Consider the following 21,608-nt stretch of genomic DNA (forward strand, 5'->3'; position numbering starts at 1 on the left):
TGACAGGGCTCAGACTATAAATCACCAGTGTAAGAGGAGTATGCTGAGAAAAGACAACCATAAAGGCAAATTACAAAATCTAAATGAGACCCTGGGGAGTAGGAAGATAATGATGTAAATTTAATCTGAGATGTGGGCTAAGGCACAAATGTATAGGTGAAAAGCAAAGCTTCAATTTGATACAAGGAAAAGGAAATGTTTGAGAAATGATCTATAAGTTATATGTGACCTCAGAGAACAATTCATCCATCATTCAGTTAACTGCTGACAGCTTGCTTTCCCTGGGGAGTTAATTTGATGGCAACTGCCTGCCCTCAGCTGTCATTTTTGTGGGAGCTGAGAAGCTTATTCCTACCACCATCAGGCTTTTGGCACTCACCTGACACCCAGCATGCACACAGCTGGGTGACTGCCACTCTGGGACAGAGAGGGCCACCAAGAGAAGAGTGACCAGAGAAATCAATGTGGCCATGAAGGAAGCTCTCCCAGGATGGCCCCAGGAAGGGCATCCGAGTGCTTTGGCAGCTGAGCCGTCCCTCAGCCCCTGCCAGCGTGGGTTCATCAGTGGCTCAGGAGCCTGCCCTAGCGCACAGGAAGGTGTGGGCCCCTGGGTGGTGGGTGTGTGGGAGCAGCTTCTAAAGAGCAGTTAAACGTTAGGAATCTGGAAATAGGTGCACTTGAAATAAAAGTTGGCAGGAAGGTTAAATAGACAGGTTAAACTTTCAAGCTGCAAAACACAGCAAAACTAAAAGGAAAAATTTGGAATGAAAGGAAGAGAAGAAGGAAATGAACTAGAAGACAGCAGAAAGAACTTTGGGTCCTATTCTGATTTGACAAAAACTTCTTTCAGAAGACTTCTGGGGTTTTTTTTACAAAACCTCTGGGGTTTTTTGTATTTTAAGCTTCACATACATGCTATAGTTCTGATTCCATTTTTTCTGGAAAGAGAGATGAAACACTTGTGTCCCCTCATGAAAAGCTATGATGACTTTATTTTGATCTTCAGCCCAGAAGTAAGTTTTACCAATGAAGAAATAAAAATGAGCAGATACACACTCTCTGGTCTTCTGCATGTTGGCCTCAAAAGTGAATTGCTTCGTATTTGTAATAAGCCACAGTCCTTTCATAGTGCTGCAATCACCTAAGAAAGCCAAGATACATTTATGTAAAATTTGGAATTTACAGTAGAAGGCTAGACCTTATGTAGTTTTTTTTCTTTCTAATCTCGGCTGTAAGATATGTTTGATTGATGCTGTGATGGGCCCCTTCCCTTGTTGTGCCTCAGTACAAGAAAAGGGAGAGTTAATGCTGATCCATATATTCTAACCATTCAAGGACCAAAGATGCTCCTTTGGGATGAAGATTAGAACTTCTTTTCTAAGGCAGACTTTGATACAGTTATCTATTTCTTGTTGAATTCAGTTATCTATAATATGTGCCTCCCGAGAACTTTAAAAAGGCGCTGCTTGCACAGGTTTTATGTAGCCAGCACACCCCCAAGAGATGTTCCTTCCTTTCCTAAAGAGAGTGTTTACTTCCTTCTTCTTTCTTATGCCAGTCTCTTAGAGTGGGTGGTGGGTGGGGGAAGTTTAATTTCTCATTTTCTTTTCTTATTTTGCTTTGGTATACTTATGCAGCAGCCTGTGCTTTGGAAAGGGACAGTACTCTTCATCACAAATTATATATAACTTCAACTAATCAACGTTTGCTTGGAAAATTTGCATTTCCTATAAATGAAACCATATATAACTTATATAATTCTTTTTCACAGAAAAGCTATTTTTTTATGGAAAGACTTGCTCTGATGTAATTTCCTTGAAGCTGATGGTAAAACTGAATTTACAAGTTAATGATACATAGTGCCAGAGAATATTGTGTGAAGTATTGAATGCTTAATTGCAGAAAGCTATGTGGATATATGAAATGAATTTGTTATTAGTGATGTGGTATTTATGGACTGAAGAAAGATCATATTTTTCAGATGAGTGTCAAGATACTTGATTTCTTTCCAGATTAAGTTTCAGAGTAGAACTTAAGGTACAATTTCAACATTACCACTGAAGCCCCAGACAGATGTTACTACATATATATGCATGCATGATTATTGATGTTAGTTTAAGAATTCTAGAATTCTCACACACACAGAATAAATGGTTGAACACCAATGCCTCTTACTAAATTCCCTATTTTTCTTTGCTAAGAAATGCATTTTATTATTCTTATACCCTGTATCAGGATAAGCAGATAATTTAGAGCATTAGAGGTGCATTGCTTTGAAGGAGAATAGGGTAAGAGAAAAATTTCTTTCAGTTCATTTGTGGAAATTGTGTTCAATGTATTTGAAGACATTTTAGATAATGAATTTTTGTACTCTCTGATCATACCTGAACTTGATCCCCTCAAAATCTGTTGCAACACTTCCTGTTTTTTAATGGAGCTACAGTTTCTTATAGAGAGGCTTGGGTGTGTAAAGGAGACAAGAAGGAGCTTTGCAATTAAAACTGTTACATGGTAGTCTGACTTAAAAGTATTCAAGACTTGTCAAAGAAACTAGCAATTAACTCTGAACTCTGTAAAATTTCAATCTTTAAATAAAAAAGAGATCTCTTCCATTTGTAATTATCTTTGTGGGCTCTAAAAAAATAGGCTCCAAATAAAGAAAAGTATTTCCTTGAATTAAACCTCATGAGTAGTGTTAGATGGAAAGGTCATTATTATGAAAATATTGTTCAGTTTAAAACCTCAGTGTGATTCTGTTAGGAAAAAACTCAAAAATACATAATTTATTATTGAAAATTCCTCCACTTGTGCATAGCAGAGTCATAGGAAAGGTTTTTTAGGAGCAGAGGCTGATGAAAAAGATTTGGAAACCAGCAGAGAGAAGGTTTTGGGGGGGGAAGACATGATGTCAGTTAGTCCTAGATGGATTCAGAGGTGTGGAAGACTGAAGATTAGATGGCAATAACATCAGAAATAAAAACTGAAGCATTTTGGACATATTGTGCATTCCTCAGTGCCTTTGGAGTAAGAGATTGTTCAGGTAAGACACTGACCTTCATGCTGTAACATACCTTGGCCAGAAGGTTAGCCCAACAGGACCAATCCAGACTCCTCCTAAAGATATGATTTTCTCCTCAGAGGTATGTGAAACCAGCAGGTATATTGCTGCTTTACAGGGAAACATTTTAGAAAGGATATAATTTAAGTCCACAATATCCTACAGTAGGAGCATTTTAATTTGGAAGTCTTGAATCTCCCATCTTTTTTTAAAAAATAATTCCTAATAATGATATATTAGCATAGTTACAGTAAATCCAGTATCTGGGAGACCATTTCTTGACCTCTTCTATTTCAGAGTTCTTGAATGCAAAATTGCAGTGATGTCTTATAGACCAAAACTGATTTCAGTTAAAGGTAAAAAAAAAAAAAAAAAAAAAAAAAAAAGGGTCTGAGGAGAACGGAATGTAAGTCTAGTTATGGCAAGGCCAGCCATGCCAGACTGCATTGACAACACCTTAATGATCAAATGAAGGGATTGCATCTTCATTTTGGTTTATGTCTCACAGATGTACTGCTGTGACTTGCAATTTTTTGACATAAAAAGTTCACTATTATGGCATAACAGAGTAGCATTTTATTGTACATAGGATATTCCAAACTGTTTAAATTTTGCAGCTACTTAGTCTAAGGTAGTTGGATAGTGATTGTTTATTTTAAAAGATCATTTTAAACAGTTACCTAAAATATTAGTTTTCCTTGCTTTTTAACTAATTTGCAGGGCTTTTTTTACTGTAAACTGTATTTTAGGAGATAAAAGTATATATTGTTTGAAACTCTCATCACAATATTCATGTCACTGAAAGCTTGACTGCCTGTTTTCTCTGCAGACTTATGTAAATTTTCAGGGACCTTGTGTGAATGGAAGGAGTCTGAATTTGTGTCCATGGTAATCTGTTCAATGTGTAGAGGAAGTTACAATGGCCTTAGCCCATGAAAAGGATCAGTTGTTTTCATGGAAAGCAGTCAAGACATGCTTTGAATTCAGATAGTCAACTTAATCAGAGCTGGACTTTGTTTCATAAGGATTTCTCTTTGAAAGAGCTGAATGCTGGTCACCTGCTACAATCAAAATACATCATTCATCTGTAAAGGGGCATAAAAATTTAACAGTTAGCCGAAGAATGGATACATCCCTGAAACAAAGGGAAGAAAGTCCTGCAGTAATTTAAAATCTCTACATGGGCATGTAGAAGCATGAAAATGCCTCTGCTGTTGGGGCTCATTACCTGCCTTCAGCCATGGGCAGCTGAGTTAATTCTTACTGTGCTTCTGTAGGAATGGAAATCCAGCAGTGCTTGTCCTCACTGGCTTCCCCCCTCACTGTGGGAGTCCTGCCTGGGCAGGGCTGGCCAGTCCCAAATGTGGGAATTCAGAGTTCTATCAGCCATCAGAGGACATAACAAGAATTCAAGCCTAGTCCTCCACCTCAGACAAAATGGTTTTTCATGGTAAGAATAAAATGATTGAAACTATATTTCTCTTTTGTCTTTACTAAAAGAAATCATGTAACATTTGGTGGTTTTTCCCTGCATTTAAATGAAATCACAGTACAAATATTAGAAGTATCATTAGGCAACCTATATTTATTTGGTTATCCAGCAAAGATTTAATTTGAAAGATTGACTGATGCATGTCTCAGCTTCATTGGTTTCAGCTAGTGAAAGATCCTTCTGCTCCATATCTTAATTAATCTGCTGCAGAATATTTCCAGAGATTAATGGTAGATTTGTATGAGGGATGGCTTGCTTTTGGTCATGAGAAGGATGACAAGGTTAAAAACAGTAAGTACAATAATGTGAGAAAATAAAGAGTTCAGTGTCTGTTATTCATGCAAGGTTTTTTTGCAATACCTACCAAGTGCTACTTGAACATTTTCCGCATTACCAATGCTAGCTAAATAAATTTCCCTTGTTGCTGCATGAATCTGCATTTAGAGAGCATTGTAACTACATTTATTGGTCTTCCTTGAAAATGGCATTACCCAACAGCTTTACAGTGGGAAGAGGCAGATCTTTCAATGCAGAGCTCTGAATTAGGACAGCAGGGACACCAGGTACTTACCCCTAATCCAGTTTAAGAGCTGTAAAGTCACAAAATTATTTTCATAAGAACTGCTGTGCTCTGTGTGTGTTCACCAGTGGACATGTTTGGACATTAAACTGTAATGGGAAACATGGTAGCTGCCCAAGGTGTAAGAGAGAAGACCACTGATGGACAATCATAGTGTAAGCAGCAACATTATCTCATCCAGGCAGAGGAAAAACACTTAAGTACTGTAATGACTGGCATTTTTACTGGAAATTTAAGTTTTCTTTCTCCATGGGAGCAGATAATAGCAGCAAGGATTTCCTTAAAAGTTGCAACAAAAGATAGCAGCATAGGCAGAGGTGTACTGTTAGGGAGTATCTCAGATGTTTTTACAGAAGAAATAGGGATCAATGGCCAGATCAGGCTATTCTCTTGGTTCTCCACGTCAAACACAATTGGATAAAGCAGAATTTCTGGAAACTGTTTGGGGGGAAAAGCAATATTAACATTAATAGTCACTTAAATAAAACTGTAGAGTAGTTGAGTTGAACTGTACAGTGAGGAATCACAGAATTGGAACATTGGAAAATGGTCTTGTCCACAACATAAAGGGACAAACTCTGCAGTGTTGGTTAGGCCAAAATGTGCTCTACCCTATTATTTTATTAGGGCAGTGAAAGACTGTATTGTCTAAAACCAGCATTTGCTCTTTGAACAAAGATTGCAACACAGAAGTAAGCACCATGTGATCCCAGTTCTATAAGGTAGCGGCAGTTGATGGATCTGAGATTTTTTCTTTTATTAGGTATATCACTTCAGAGTCATGTTTTGCTTCCCTGATGGAATTTCAGAGATCTAAGGGGCACATTGCTAAAGAGCTTCTAGGAACATACTCCTGTGAATTGAAGCAAGGGAAGAGTCAGTCATATCACTTTCTCCAGCAATCCTCTCAAGTTAACTTCATTGTTTATCTGGACATAAAAGTGAATTGTCTATCACAGAACACTAAGTGATATTTATTTTAAGTTTAAATGGTAGTGGTATTTTATCTAGCCAAAATGCTGCCGCTGTTTCAAATACCATGGTTCATTCATGTGTGGTATACAAGTAGTAGGAATGGCCATGTTGGATCATCCCTGAATTCAGTATTGTGTGACAGAGACCAGTGCAGAGGTTTCAGAAGAATGGGCATGAAATCATACAGTAGGTAGAAGTTAAATACTCCCCAATCTTTTCTCATATTTCTCATCTATGCTAGGTACCTTTCAAAATGTGTTGTGATAAGACCTAGTATTCCTGATATTCTTACAGTTATTTCAGTCTTCATTTAGCTGTTATCCTGAGCAGTTTCTTGCAGTGATAATTGCCTGGACAGATGTGAATAAAGTGAATCCTTTCACTGCTTTTCTTACTTTCAGCCTCCTCATTAATGCCCCCATGTGTTCTTGTTCTTCCAAAGAGGGGAACAGAAGTTCCCAGTCTTCATCTTAGCAACATTCATTACTCTTTATATTTGTTTTCTTTCCAAAAGAAGCATTCTTTACTTTTTCCATCTCCTTATCTAGAACTTTTCTATGGCCACTTTCATCAATGTTCCCTCTCACCCATGTTGTTGTGCTTAGTTGTTTTCAAGAAGGCAAGTTCAGTACAGAATGCAGTTTTCCAGATGAAGCCACACTGGTGATTTGTTTTAAGGGGCAATAATATTTTTTCTTCACCATTTCTCAAATATTTCCAAATTTAGGCTTGGACTCCAGCTATATATTGAATGAAGAACTTGATTTAGCTGTCCAGGGATGCCCTGGTCTATGCTATCAGCTGATAAAATTAATTAGAAACCAAACAAAGTAAAAGCAGGAGTTTTTTTCTGTGCTTTTTTTCAGTTGCTTTTTGCTGCTACTTTTGTCACAGCTAATCATCATTTGGCATTGTTACACATTTTCCTTGCCTGTTGCAGCTCTTTGAATTTCTTGAAACCATAGTCTTACTTAATCTGATTAAATGAAACCTCAGTGCATCACAGCATTTTGCCATGTCTTCTTGGATCTTATGACCATTTTGCTTTTTGGAAAATTAATAGGCATTTTAAAGAAATGTTGCATTGCCATTTAAACTGGAAATATTTTTATTTTGGGGAACTCTTTAAAAATCTTGTGCATTTAATTACTATATGTAGGTGTCATTGTACTATTTTGCCACCCATGCTGTCCCTTGAATTTCAATTTGAATTATGGTGCCATCATCTCTCTTTAATGACTCATCTGCTGTTCACTGGGTAACCTGTCTGCTGTGCATATTAGAAGAAAGGCTTTGGCTTGTTTGTGTTCAAGAGGTGCTTTTCAGATTTGCACCAGCAGTGTTACTCTAAGCTTTGTCCTGCTGGGCCATTTACCCATTTTAAACGTGTCCATTGATGTCATACTGGTTTGTTACATTGTGCTGATTATTTCATCCTGCTCCGCCTTAGGAATTCAATTTGCTTTTCTTTGCTAACCTTTGTGACATAGCCACATATATATATATATATATATATATATATATATATATATACACAGTATATCTGTTATTAAGGCTCAGACTTGTTCTTTTAGAGTCAGCTGCATGTTCCTCTCTTCTCAGCCATTTGATTTTCCACAAGGCAGTCCAGTGACTAGAAGTTTAAACCTTGCTTGCTCACTCAAAGAAGTGAGTTTTAGCGCTCTGTTCATTTTGTCTGTTTGAGCCTGCACCCTTACATTGAAGCATTTATAAGAAAACAGGCAGAGAGAGAGCTTCTTCTAAGGCTATAGGTAAACGTCCAGGCTGTTCCCTATTCATAACTCTGCATTGCTAGGCGGGATATGTAAGTCGGGCTTCCTCCCCAGCACAATGGCAGAAGTGTCTAAATGGCCCTGGAACAAAGCGCCCTAATTATGTGCCCGAGGAGTGCTCACAGCAGACACTCTGAATCCAGCCTATTGAAGTTTTTCTGTACCATAAAACCTTCATATAAATATTCATAAGAGAGAGGGGGACAGGCAGACATGCTTCACAAGCTGCTAATTAATGCCTTTACCCATGGTTTTATTGCTCTACGCTTAAACCGAGGACAGGATGTGTTTATCAAGGGCTTTTGAGGATTTGGGGAGCCTGCAGTGGGAGATCAGTGTTAAAATCCTCTTCTGGTACTAATTCTTTATCACTGAAGAGCCAAAACCTCTTAGTTCTGTTGGAAGTTGTGATCTGAATGGGCAAGGAGTTTAGGCAGGTAAATTCCCAATGAAGGAGTGACTTTATCTGTTCTGGTGTAAATTCACAAGCCTCTTTAGTGCATTGAAACCTAAGTAAAAGATTCAAGCATGCTCATGCTACTAACCAACCATACATGTTTAGATAATGTTTCCCTGATTCTGTTTGCTGTTAATTAATGGAGTAATAAATTTATTTATTTATTGGCTATAAAAATAATTCAATCCTGGTACATAATTAATTGCATGTTCTTCTAGTTAGGTACATTGTATTTAACTTCTTAACATTTCAGTGTTTAGTTTGTAATACAAATTTGCCTGTGAATCACAGTGACATTCCCAGGCTTTCAGATTTTCATTTCAAAGATTTAATTTCTCACTATTAGAAAGTCACAGTCAATTTGCAGTTGGTTATTGAGTGTTGACAGCTGACTGCCACAAGTATGAACTTCCAGTTGTATTGAGCTAATGGGAGCCTAGGAGGAGTTCTGCAATAGGATTCTCAGCTCAAACTGTGTTACGCACTCAGTGTAGGATTGCAAGTAACAGGAGGTCAGAACCTCCATTTTGTGGTTCAGTGCACAAATTAAGGCTTTTCATGGAGTGCCACCACCACCTGAGACCTGTGAAAATGCTTTTTACTGCCTTAGCGAAGGATTGGATTATGTGGGGTAATGGTTACTGCAGAAAGGTGGAATTTCATGTTTACAGTGATTTTTCAGATCATGTTTCTATCATCTTATGGGGCTATTATTTCCACGTTTTGGGTCAAATCTTGCTTAACTCAGTTTATGGCTCCTGACAGAGCTGAAATATGAACTAACAAAATAATGTTGTGAGTTTGTTTTTCTGAAATCACAAATCTGCATTGTCTGTGTTACTCTTATGTAAAATGTGCATAAAGTAGACATTAGGAGGATGGGTAGGTGGTGGTTGTATGCCACCGTATAGTGGTTTTGTGCTCTGTCTGCATTCACGTGGGCCTTATATTGCTTCCCAGTAAGATTTACCATCCCACTCCAAGATGAAGAGCATATTGATTAGATACAAATGAGCAAGATACATTGACTATATAGATTGTGCAAAATATCTGATCAAAACATCTCTCTACTTCCAAATATTATCAGTATCTGAATTCCAAAATTGTCTTTGAAGTTCCAGTTTTGTAGGTGATTAGTACAGGATTAGGATGAGATTCCAGTTTACTTCATGGTACTGTCTTGGTCATACATAAACCATGAGACAGACTTTGACCCTAAAACTATATCAAATGGTCACTACAGAGTCAATCACAAGTAACTGAAAAGAATAAAAAATTAAGTCAAAAAAGCAAATGTGAAGAAAATAGATTTTAAATTGGCCTGCCTGACCTTATTTTATTTTATATTCCCCCCCCCTTTTTTTTAGTTAAATCTTTATGAGAAAAGAAAAAAATCAAGTGTTAATATTGCTGTAGTTAGCTGCAATAAACAATCACATCCAGGAGCAATCAGTACACCATGTTGTTTTCAGCAATCTGTGAAGGTAAAAAAATTGTTCTGTAGAACAATACACCATATTTGTGTATGTTTGATGAAGTAGGGGGCCAGATACTGAGCATTTGCTTTTTAAAACATGAGTAAAACATACTGGTCATCAAAAGTCTAGTGTGAGCTCTCAGTGCCTGGATTGTATGAAAATACATCAGTGGTGCAGCACCCTACCTGCATGGTGCAGGAGCTGGCAAAGCACAGAGGAAAGCCCAGACCACCCTCTGGAACTTCAAGCCATACCCTTTTTTTTGGTACTCTTTTATTTTATGTGACTTCCCAAAGTAATAATAAGAAGCTAAAACAATGTAATTTAATCTGTCCATATTTAAAATTTTTGAAATGAACTTCTGAATAGCTGAAGTGAAGTGATAGAAGGTTATCCCACCAAAAGCGAGGCCATATTGATTAAACTTGGGACTCTGTTTCCTTGGTAGCTGTAAAATCTGGCTGAGAATTTTGGGAACCTCAGCCCCACCCAACAGCACCACATCCTCCTCATCAGTCAGCCCCTTCCGACTGCTGCCATCTCTGAGCAAAGCTCCAAGATCTGGGAAAAATTATGCCTGAGCGCACTATTAATTTTTTTTCCTGACCTATGTGGCATGTATTTCTTTTTTTCCAGTAATTTCCTGGTTTAGGTTGTGCCATAGAGGTTAAATTCAATATACATTTCTAATATACTGTGGTGAAATCTCACTTAGAGATAGTACTTGGAGTGTACTTAATGTCAACAGGTATGGTTTGGCTTATTCAACAGTGAGTTTCCAAAGGATTTTGTAATTTTATACAGCAGAAGTCAGACTGAAAAGTGACACTTATGCAAAAGACAGACCCAAGTCCTAAGTTACCCAAGTCCTGAAAATGCTGAGAAATACCTGACTTTACAGATACTTCACTTCTTTCCCTGAAAGTCTCCTGAATGCTTAAAATTCTGCTTTAGAGTTTGGTAGAAAATTTATAATCTGGATGGCAAGGAGCTGCCTGGAGTGTTTTTTATACCTAACACATATCTAATTTTAAAAATTAGTGGTCTTTCAGGCATCCTTTAAAAATTAAACATTATCAGAATAGATTAAAATACACATTTGTAGGGTTAAGCTCCATGTAAGCTATTGCTGATTCTAATTCTCCTTTTCACTGCATTCTGCTGGCTTCAGAATTCCTTGAGTATGAGGAGACGAGTTCTTCTTCCTCTGACTGGGGAGAGGTGAATCTGTGGGGCTGTTGCTCCTTAAAAGCACACGAAAGGCAAGGACAAGGCATCTGCAGGGGCAGAGGGAAGGTAGTGCCCCGTGCTCATGGCAACAGGAACTGTGGACCTGAAGGGTAAAAGGCAGCCTAGATTATGTATCAACTCAGTGCATTGTTAAATACCCTATCATGAATGAGTTTTAAAGTTATTGCATTATTCTGATTATTTTCTCTGCAATCTCCCTTATGCCACTATATTAATAATTCTGCTGAAGTCTAGTAAATATAGAAAATTATTAAAAAATCATAACACAAACCCATAATTACATGTCTTTGTTTTGACTTTGGTTTGTGTTTCTGGTGTGCCAGTGTTTGTCACATTTTTCTCTGTTGTCTCTGTCAGTCATGAGACACTGTTTTATTTTACAAATGATATGTTTCAGTGATGAGTTATAATATGAAAATGACTAAAGGAAAAGAGTAAACATGAGATTTAAAACATGATGTTATCATAAGGGAGAACAATATGTGTGTGTATGTATTTATATACCCCTTTTTGACAAATCCTTATAGATGAACATTTATGCAGACATACTGATGCACATATATAATATAATTGTTAGGATTTGTCAAAAAATGGTAGGTTATATATGGGGTTATATGTTTTTATTTGTTTTGTTTTCATCGTGTTCAACTATCTGTTATGAAATAGAGACATATTTTTAGAGATATGCAGCTGCTATTGGGTTTTCATGATGAGCTTTGGAATTTTTCGTCTTGATGTTGTGGTATGTAGTTTCCTCAAGGGGGTAGAATGATGTTGGTATTGTTTTATAACAGGTATGTGGCATAATCCCTAGAGTTATAAGAAAATCATCCAGAGCAACCTCTCTCTTCCTCATGGTTATTGAAAAATAATTTCATTGAGACTGTAATATGACTGGAGGGATAATGGTTGATTAGAATTTGCAATTCCTGCATCAAATAAATGGGAAAGGAAAATATATAATAATTAAAGACTTCCTCCTGTAAGGAATATCTTTCTCTCAATACCCCCTCCACCAGCATCTTCAAAGGATCCAGTCTAAAGCTGTTCATTCAGGTCCCCAAGATGATTTTAGCCACTGAAATATTTGCAAAAGGTAAAGTTTTTAACAGCTTGACTTCACAATCCCTACTGTGCTAAAAAAGCGTTTATTTCAGTAAATGCTCCTTTGAGGCAGCTTGCATAAGGTTTACTCTCAAGAGTTTCAGATAAATATTGCCAAAGATTTAGGGCTTTACTGGTTGCTAGATGCTAATATTAACAAACAGAAGAAACATAGTAATTAAAAAAAAAAAAACCACAACTTTCCAAAAGCCAGTTAAATGTGGACTCTGGGATTTTGGATATAGGGGTTAAATTTTTGCTAATTTTTATTGCACTTTTATCATAGTATTTCTTCTTTGCCAGAAAGAGAATTGTGAATGTTTTTACACTTAGATGTGCAATATAAGAAGCAGTGCTCATATTCTTCACTCTTAATTATATTTATTACATTTCTTGACACATGATTTTACTAGAAATTGGGATCATTTGAGTTATTAGAATACCTAGAATGTTGAAGAGGATTATGCAAATAAAATTATGTTACATTTACTATTTATGTTTAAAGAAAGTTCAGTTGTTTTTATCTTCTTCTTTCTTGTCTGGTATTGCTGTAAGAGAAATAAATTAATTTTGGAATCAAATGTCTATAGTTTTGGTGACTTTCTTGTTTGTTCATGTCTGGTCTGGATTTACTTTTTATTTGTATGATTCCATGAATTTACATGTGTTGTGTTAAAAGACTGGGTATGGGGAAAAGAATCTGGGTAGCAACAGAGTTATAAAAGAGTATGTGTTAAGAGTCACTCCTTGGTACCTGCTTTTTATTCAATATCAACTCTAATTTCTGTCATAAATACCACCTTGCCTCAGCTCATACATAGGACAATGATGTAACATTTTTGGGGAATTGCAGTCTGCCTAAGTCCCTTCTGGTTTTGCCTTTGGACCTGTTTTTAGGTGCTCCAGCAGCAATCTAGTCTTGTAGTTTTGCAAGGCTATCTCATTCTGCAGGTCTTTAAATTATTGATAAATCTTTGTGTCTAGCCCAAGGGGTTCACACGCACTTAATTTCATTTACCTGTGCCTGTTCAAAGATAAGCACTGGTGAGTACCACTGTCCTGTCTAAAACTGTCTTCTTACCTTGGTTTCAGTGAGCAGACACTTCAATACTATGTTGGTGACCAGAGAAGCCCTAAAGTTTGCTATAGCTAATGCTTCATCTGTTGGGAAATGGCTGCGTGGGAGGCTGAACCCTATCAGGCCATTTGGGTGTACCAGATCCCAAGGGGAAGGAGACATCTGACATTTCCTACTACTTTACCTGTAGCCAGAGTGAAGGTGTCAGCCCATAATTTAACCGTGTTGAATCATACCCCAGAGTATCCCTCCCAGTTTCCACTGGCTGCTTAGGAATTTCAGGGCCACTCTAAACCTCAACATGTAAAATTCCAGAGGAGTAGAACCTAAATTGGTCAAACTGGAGTCCATGTTACCTTTGCATGTACAATGTGTTGGAAAATTGTGATTAAAAGAGATTTATCAACCTTAACTGATGCCATAAGTATTATATTTTTAATTCATGGCTATTCACTGTAAAGTTGTCACAGGTGAACTAAGCAGTGTGCCTATTAATACTCTGGTGCTTAATAATAGCTACTTCTAAATTAAAACAGTCAGTCTTTTTCTTCTACTTTTTCTTCTAATTTTTTTAACTTAACCACAATTTGTGTTAGTAAATAAACACAACAGTGGCCAAATTGTAAGAAGAGTTTTATTTTGGCTTTATGTTTAGTGCAGGAGAATTGTCAATGTGTATTGGGATGAACGGCCTGTACTCAAGTGTGATGGAAGGGACTGACTCTCCTTTATATACACCTGATCTTATACCAAAGCCTGAAATAAGCCTACATACAAGAAACTGTGGGTAAAAAAATATTTTTAAATTTCACTAAGGGTGGGAGAGTTGTCTGACAGGTCTTGACAGAAGACTTAGACACTTTGACATTTAGAGAAAAAGAATATATGAAATTGTAGAGGAGTGTTATTAAAGTATTTTTGTGTTGTTAAGAATTTTACAGATGGCATTACAGAATGAAATGCATTCATAAGAAGGGGGAGGGATCACTCAGGCAAATGTAGATCATTCTGCTAAAGGGATTTATAGTTAACCACTGTCTTTTAAAACTTCAAGACTGTTACCAGGTTGTGTTCTGAATCTTCTTATTTCCTCTGTCAGTATAAATTAGAGTTATTTCAGTTGAGGCAATGAAGCTACACCATCATAAGATTGATGAAAGATATAGAAGTGGATTCTGTGACAATCCTGTCAAGGAAAGAGGCTAAAATAAGTAAATTAAAATTGTGAAAGAAGCAATCCATTTATCAGATGTGATATTGCACAGTTTTACCTCTGTTTAGTGTTCTCAGAAGCAGAACCTGTCTAATGAAACTCTATTCAAAAATCTATTTAATTGTATTCTTTCATATTTGACAATCACCAAGCATCTCTTTTTTAAATTACATGTAGCTTCTTTTTTTTTGAATTTGTTATTATGCCATTTTTGCAGTTTGTTCTCCTCTCTGTGACTTCTTTGCAGCAATTTTGTCTCTGTCCCACTTCTTAGCCACTAGCCATGCACAGATTCTCTTTCAGTTACCCTGTATAAACATTGCTGCTACCTTACCATTTAAGTTTGTTCTACAATTCCTAATTCTTCTCCAGTGATGATATGTATGTCTTAATCTACAAATAAGCTACTTGCCTGATAACCTGTCTTTGTTAATAACCAATGCCAACTGTCAAGACAAGTGGATTAAAAGAGGGCAAATATGCAATGAGAATTTCCTAGTATAATCCTCCCAGTTTCATCAATAGACTCAGTGAGCCAAAAGTGGTGTCACTGTGTTTAAGAAGTGTTTGTGGATTTCTCCTTCACAGATTTTAAAATCATTTCCAAACCTGTGTAATCCTCAGGTATTCATAGCTTCCCACTTCTGGAGTCAGTAATATCAGTGTACATAGCTGAGCTCTCATGAGACACAATTGGCTTGAAACAAGAGCCTCTGTGTTCCTCAAAGAGAAGATTATCACAGTTTTCAGTGACTGCTCATCCTTGCTGCTATTCCAAGAGTTCCTGTGCACTTCTTTGGCCTAAGAACCATGCACTGAATCTTCCCCATGCAAATTGGAATTTTAATACTGACAAATCCTTTATCTCCATGACTATACTGCGTTGCCATTATCCACTTATACCAGATGAACGCTTATTACTTTAGAATCTATCCTCTTTGCTTTCAAATAAGATTTTAGGAGGAAAATATTGAATGGACCATGTATTCCAGGACCAAATCATGTTTGTAATCTAAATGCATAGTTCATAATATCTACCCATACTGCACATGCAGAACACCAGTGTCCTATTTGTAGATCTCACTAATGCTGACATTACTTAATGTGTCCCAGTTCCCATAAATAAGTTATTCTGGTGTCAGAATCTCATAAATTCCAGCTCCACTGCAGGTGCAACTCACAAGTTCAGCTTGAGTGGAGGCAAAACCACAAGGAGGATGTCCCTTTTTCCTCTTGAGTCTGGCAGCTGGTATGTCTTGACACTGGCACAAAGGACATAAAGTGTAAAATTACAGTATCCTGGGTATAAATGTCAGTTCCAAATTATGCCTGAGCTTGTATCCTTTGTAGCAAAGCAGCACATGGAGTGCAGCATCCCCAGACTCTCGAGCACTGTCCTTAGAAAGCCCTTTTATACCAAGACTTAAGAGAGGAATCTCTGGTGGATACTTGGAGCTTGTTGCCTCAGCATCTCTGAGGGGAATTTCTCCAATAGAATTCAGAGGTTTAAGGTCCCATTTCCTTTATGTTGGCTCTTTTTTTCTGGCACAGTGTCAAGTCAACAGGATCTCCCTCACAGAAAACTCTTTACGTTAATCATTAAAGCTAATAATTTTTCACCTTTAGATATGCCTGTTGAGGATTTGAATATTTCATTCACAGGACTAAATCAAAAGAAACTCAACTGAGGCCAGTAAGTACAAAAGGAATATCAGACTCATATTAGAAAGAAGAAAATCTGGTTATTTTTACTTTTTATACAGGAAAAAGTATCTACAAGATCTTATTACTCCTAGCACTATGCTTTAACCAGAGATCATGTTCTCTCTTTGCCCTTGTGACTGAACATGAGACAGGGTCAGTCGCAAATCAGTCTGTCCTGCTACCCGTGAATAGCAAGGGAGCACTTGCCACCATTATTTCTGATTTCATGGGCCTTGGGCACTGGGGCACACACTGTTTCAACAGAATGTAAAAAGAAACAAGTCTTACAGCCTCAGACAGAAACATTTGACTTTGAAGGAGGGTAGTAAAAGGGGGAGAAAAAGCATTTAATGATATCTTGCATGTCTCCTTAATAGACATAGAAGGATAACCACAAAACTGTTTAAAACATGATCCCAAAACCAAACTTCCCTGTTCTGTGAATAAATCAACAATTTATAGAAACATGTTCAATCGCTTCCTGGAAACAAAAAAGAATATTTGGTATCTTTTGCTTCATAAAGCACCACCTCATCCAATAAAATTCCAGCTATTTTAGGCACTGGCTGTAGACGTCAGTCAGTGTCATAGGAGTCATGCAGACTGTCAAGCTGATCAAACTCAATCAGTATCATAGATTTACGCATAAAACCACAAACTTGACATCAGTTTTGCCTTTTTTTTTTGTGACGGTGCTCTTCCCATCTTCATTAAATCAAATGCAAGGAATTTAAATACAGTATTTAAACAGAAGTACCTGCTGTCATATATCATCAGCAAAAGGGATGTTGATTTGTTAGCTTTAAATAAAATAAAACTAAAAAATAAAATAATTTCTTTCGAGCTGGTCTCTACACTGTTAGCTGTTTAACCTGTCAGTTTGCACAGCAGTAGAATGCGTGGTTGTGTTTCCCAGGGCAATTTACACCAGCAGCTCAAAGGAACAATTGCTGCATGGCCCAACCTCACACTCACACAGCACTTCCCTCCGCCACTCATGCTAGCTATGAATCTTCAGTCACAGATGAAATTTGCTTTTCTTCCCTAGTTTTGCCACATATTTAAAGTGCAAAGAGATGAGACCAAAACCACTGACAGTCCCTGCAGATGCAAGAAAGTTCATGGCTGTGGGTGTGCTGTGGAGGGGCTGTGGACACACAGCTTGTGAATAACAAAGGAAGGAAGGTGTACAAGTCCTGACTCCTCCCAGAATCTTTAAAAACTTTCTGAAATATTTACTCGGTCTATAAGTGTGTAATGCACCAAACAAAGTGAACCTTGCCCATTTTTTTTCTCATTCGTTGGAACTATCACTCCTTGTTCATCAGAACTCCCTGTGAAATTTGAAAAGTAGTGGGAAGCTCTCATGCCCAAGCCCTGCTTAGTTTGCATGTGACTTCAGGAAGTAACAATTAGGAGGACAATGGATAAAGGAGGAAAGTGGAGACACTAACTAACAGCTGTGAATCACAACTTACACAGCTTTCTTTTCCATAATTAATTCAATGACCAGGCACAATGCACATTGACTTGGAAATGTGGTCCAAAGACACCTTTGGTGCATGTAAATCCTTTTCCACTGCCCTTACTTACCTGTGAGGTTTGATCTTAGTCAGGAGTGAAAACTGTGTCTTGTTACATGGGATAGTTTGGTATTTTTGGCAGGGAGGGAGAAGGAGAAGAGAAAAATATTAAAGGACAATCACATCACGTGGAGGAGGTAGAAGTCTGGTGAAGTTAATAAAACATGGGCTTCATTTAGGTAGCAGAAAGTCACTGTAAGACACATAAACATGTAAACTTGCAAATAGGAATTATGATTTAACATCCTGTAAGCAGTGCTGCATTTCTGCGTGAGAGAAAAAGAAATGAATGTTATGAAATTGTTTCATTAAATTACTTATTGCAGAGTATGAACAGAATTCTATGGCATTTTCTCAATGAAGCAATCCATATATGTGTTCAACATGCTTGAGGGCAAATATTTCTTAGATAAGTTGTATTGTACTTCTCTAGAACAGTAATGACAGTTTATATTATGGCTCTAGAAATGATGATCTCAAAAAACATGTATCTGCAATTTACATGCTTTAGTAATTATTAGGGGGCATAGTCATCTGTTTGCCCATATCACTCTGTTGCTAGAATTGCCCTAGGACTGGCATAAAAAGAATAACAGCGAAGGTTTTTCAGTAGTCAGAGTAAGTCAATGAGCATTTATACACTTAGATATTTCTCTCTAGGAAAAACTAACATCATTTAAAAGTAACTAGTATCTAACCTTCTCTCTCCATCAAATTTATGGACATACAAGTAATATTCTATCTATAATTATGCCAATGATAGAACACAATGAAAATAATTTGAATATTTTAGAATACTCATATTCAAATGTTGAATCATTTTAGAATATTTTATTCATTATATTTAACATTTTTCTTGTATCAGCAGTACAAAGTTACAGAAATCATGTGAAGTCATGACCACAATGAAGCAAAAGTTTAACTGTCATTGACATCCTGGTTATCTAGAATGGTTCTCCCAAATGACATGACAAAACAGGGTTTCTTTGTGAGAGAGTTGTATTAATTTTAAAAGAGGAGGAATGGTTGTGAAAGGAAAGGAAAGGAAAGGAAAGGAAAGGAAAGGAAAGGAAAGGAAAGGAAAGGAAAGGAAAGGAAAGGAAAGGAAAGGAAAGGAAAGGAAAGGAAAGGAAAGGAAAGGAAAGGAAAGGAAAGGAAAGGAAAGGAAAGGAAAGGAAAGGAAAGGAAAGGAAAGGAAAGGAAAGGAAAGGAAAGGAAAGGAAAGGAAAGGAAAGGAAAGGAAAGGAAAGGAAAGGAAAGGAAAGGAAAGGAAAGGAAAGGGGAAGGAAAAAGGAAATCTCTTTGCTTTGCTTTTGTCCTTAATATGCTACAATGTTAATGATATTTAGATTCTGTTTAACCATTACTTTTCATTTGAGGTCCAAAATAAGGACAAAATAAATTATTCATAATTAATTAAAACAGTGATTATCTTGTGGGAGGGGGGTGTCATCAACACTTCAAGGTCCTTTTAGTCTTTGGGTTTTAATATTGTAAATTATTACTATTTTGCAGATTTGGTGTACGGATACTATAGACAACAGCGGAAACTGATTGAAGAGATTGATTGGTCATATACAGGTAAGCAAAGCTGTCTATTGAATGAGTTATTTCACTTTGATATTTTTGTGTTTATTATTACAATTTTAAGAGCCTCATGTGTCTGTGTACTACTTACCATATGCCTAAACAATTGCTAAAGTGTTGGAAAGGGAATCTGAAAAATACAGGAACTTTACAATAGGAGAAAATTTTCATCTATTTAGATTCATATTTTAATCTACTTATAAGAGATTACATCTATTAGTTTTGGAAAGAGAAAGTCCTCAACATTAAAACCTCAACCTGAGACCTGACTTATTTGATGAAGGCTGGGCCAATAAATTGCTAGGTGCTTGTTAATCATTTCAACATTGTTGTTCTAGCAAACCTGAAAAGCAGTCAGAAAGGCTGAATCAAGGCACAGCACATTATGTGGGAAAGAGCCTATCCATACACTGCACATGAACTTCTACGCTGTGCTTGTGAGCACTTCAGCATCCTTGCCAAGTCCCACCCTGCCTCTCCTAAAAACTCGGTCACTTTGTCTCTCTCATTTGCATGACCAGGAAAGATATACCCTGAAATTTTTCATGCCTTATTAAAGAAGAACAATGGATAAATCACAATTAGCTTATGTTCTTGCGTATAAGTCCAGTGATTTCAGTAATACTAAAAAGGTAATTTTGTCCTAGGTGTCTTTTGCCCAACATGTAGGAAGTGAGCTCTTATGGATGTGTGTAGGCTCTTACATTTTAAATTTCTTAAGCTACTGTTTCAAAAATATCAAACTATGAAAAAAAAGGACTGTCAAATTTAAGTTTTTCATAAATTTTATTCAAAATATGTTCCTGTAGTTAAGGAAAATCACACCATTCTTTTTATTTCTCTCACTCTCTCATTTTCAAGACAATTTTTATCTTCTAGTGTAAAACATATCTAACAAGTTTTAAGCCTAGAGAGAATTGAAACAGGCTAGTCATAAAGCCTTCAAAATGAGATTTATAATAAAAACTCCCACTTACACAGATTGTAGTGCAAAATTCAAGCATAAAATCAATCAATACAGTATTTCATGTTCAAAGTCGATCCATTTTTTAATATTGTAGTTAGATGACTGCAGGGATAAACCTCCTGGATTCCTGGTGACCAGAGGGCAGTCTGTAAAGGATAGAGAATGGAGTTTGTTTAGGGTATCAGAGGATATAGCTCTTCCCTAGGCTGCACAGAGTACCCATGCACTGTGCATAGGTGATGCTGCTGCAGCATCCATAGCTCACCACTGATGGCTATTTTGTATGGAAAAATAGCACAGAATTGGCATGTCAGCTGATCCATACCTGTTGTTTCTCTCCCTTGACCTGTGAGATGCCTGTGTGTAGTCATCTCAATTCATATGCTCTGCTCCAGTGAATCCCCAGCTGGCAAAGCCTTTCTCCCTATTCAGACCTGTCCAGGAGCCCTGGCTAGCACCCTGCTGCTCCTGCAGCCACCTGCCCCAGCTGCATCCTGTCCTGCCCCAGCTGCATCCTGCCCTGCTCCTGCCCTGCTCCTGCTGCCTCTCCGAGCCCTCTGCTGCACAAGCTCCGTGTGCCCCCAGCATTCTTAAACAGCTGACTGCATGTGGGGTCAAAAATTGATGTTCAAAGCTTTTGGGGAAGGCTGCATGTAAATCAGGAGCTTAGGGCTAGCAACTGTTTGAAAGCTGAGTATTATGGGATGCTTTGCTGAAATACCAGGTAATTGGTTCATGGCATAAGGTAGAATGCACAAAATCAGCTTTCACTAATAAAAAGACAGCCTTCCTGTACGTGAAAAAAAATTCAAGATTTTAACATTGTGATTTGGAGGCACAGAGGTCTAGAGCCTGAAGCATATGGGTATTGATCTCCTTCATTTATAATAATTTAAATTATTTTATTCCTGAGGCAAGCAATACCAGGTACTGTATGTATAAGCACTGTACCTAGCACAGGCTTATGGTTTTGAGGCATAGACCGACATCCACACCTCTGAATGGATGAATGCTTTGCCAGTACATTTTTTTTCCTCAGACACCAGTTATATTCTACTGTCTTATAACCCTCTTACTGAAAGACTGAAAGTGAAAAATTTCATTGAAAGTGAAAAATTAGACTGAATGTGCCAATGAAGTGTTTTGAATAGGCCTGGGGATCCTGAAACATAGAGTCTAATGCACCATGGGTAAGAGAGATCCAACTGGCTCGGTAAATTAACCTGAGTCTGAGCAGTGTAATTCTCTATATCAAATAAGGAATTTCAGATATATTAGCCACAGTGGG

General features: G+C 37.3%; 1 protein-coding gene across 7 annotated transcripts in view; it reads left to right on the top strand.

The window, feature by feature from the left end:
- PTPRZ1 (protein tyrosine phosphatase receptor type Z1) overlaps positions 1–21,608 on the top strand; it is a 129,293-nt gene that overhangs the window by 19,087 nt on the left and 88,598 nt on the right. For 6 of the 7 annotated variants that reach the window (XM_030961041.1, XM_030961044.1, XM_030961042.1 and 3 more), the window contains exon 2: positions 19,282–19,347. In XM_030961041.1, coding sequence (XP_030816901.1) covers positions 19,282–19,347 — 66 coding nt within the window. Of the gene's footprint in view, positions 1–4,362; positions 4,509–19,281; positions 19,348–21,608 lie in introns of those variants that run through there. The other variant, XM_030961043.1, reaches the window with a different exon arrangement.

Source organism: Camarhynchus parvulus, chromosome 1A (assembly GCF_901933205.1).
Source record: "Camarhynchus parvulus chromosome 1A, STF_HiC, whole genome shotgun sequence".
Taxonomy (NCBI): Eukaryota; Metazoa; Chordata; class Aves; order Passeriformes; family Thraupidae; genus Camarhynchus; species Camarhynchus parvulus.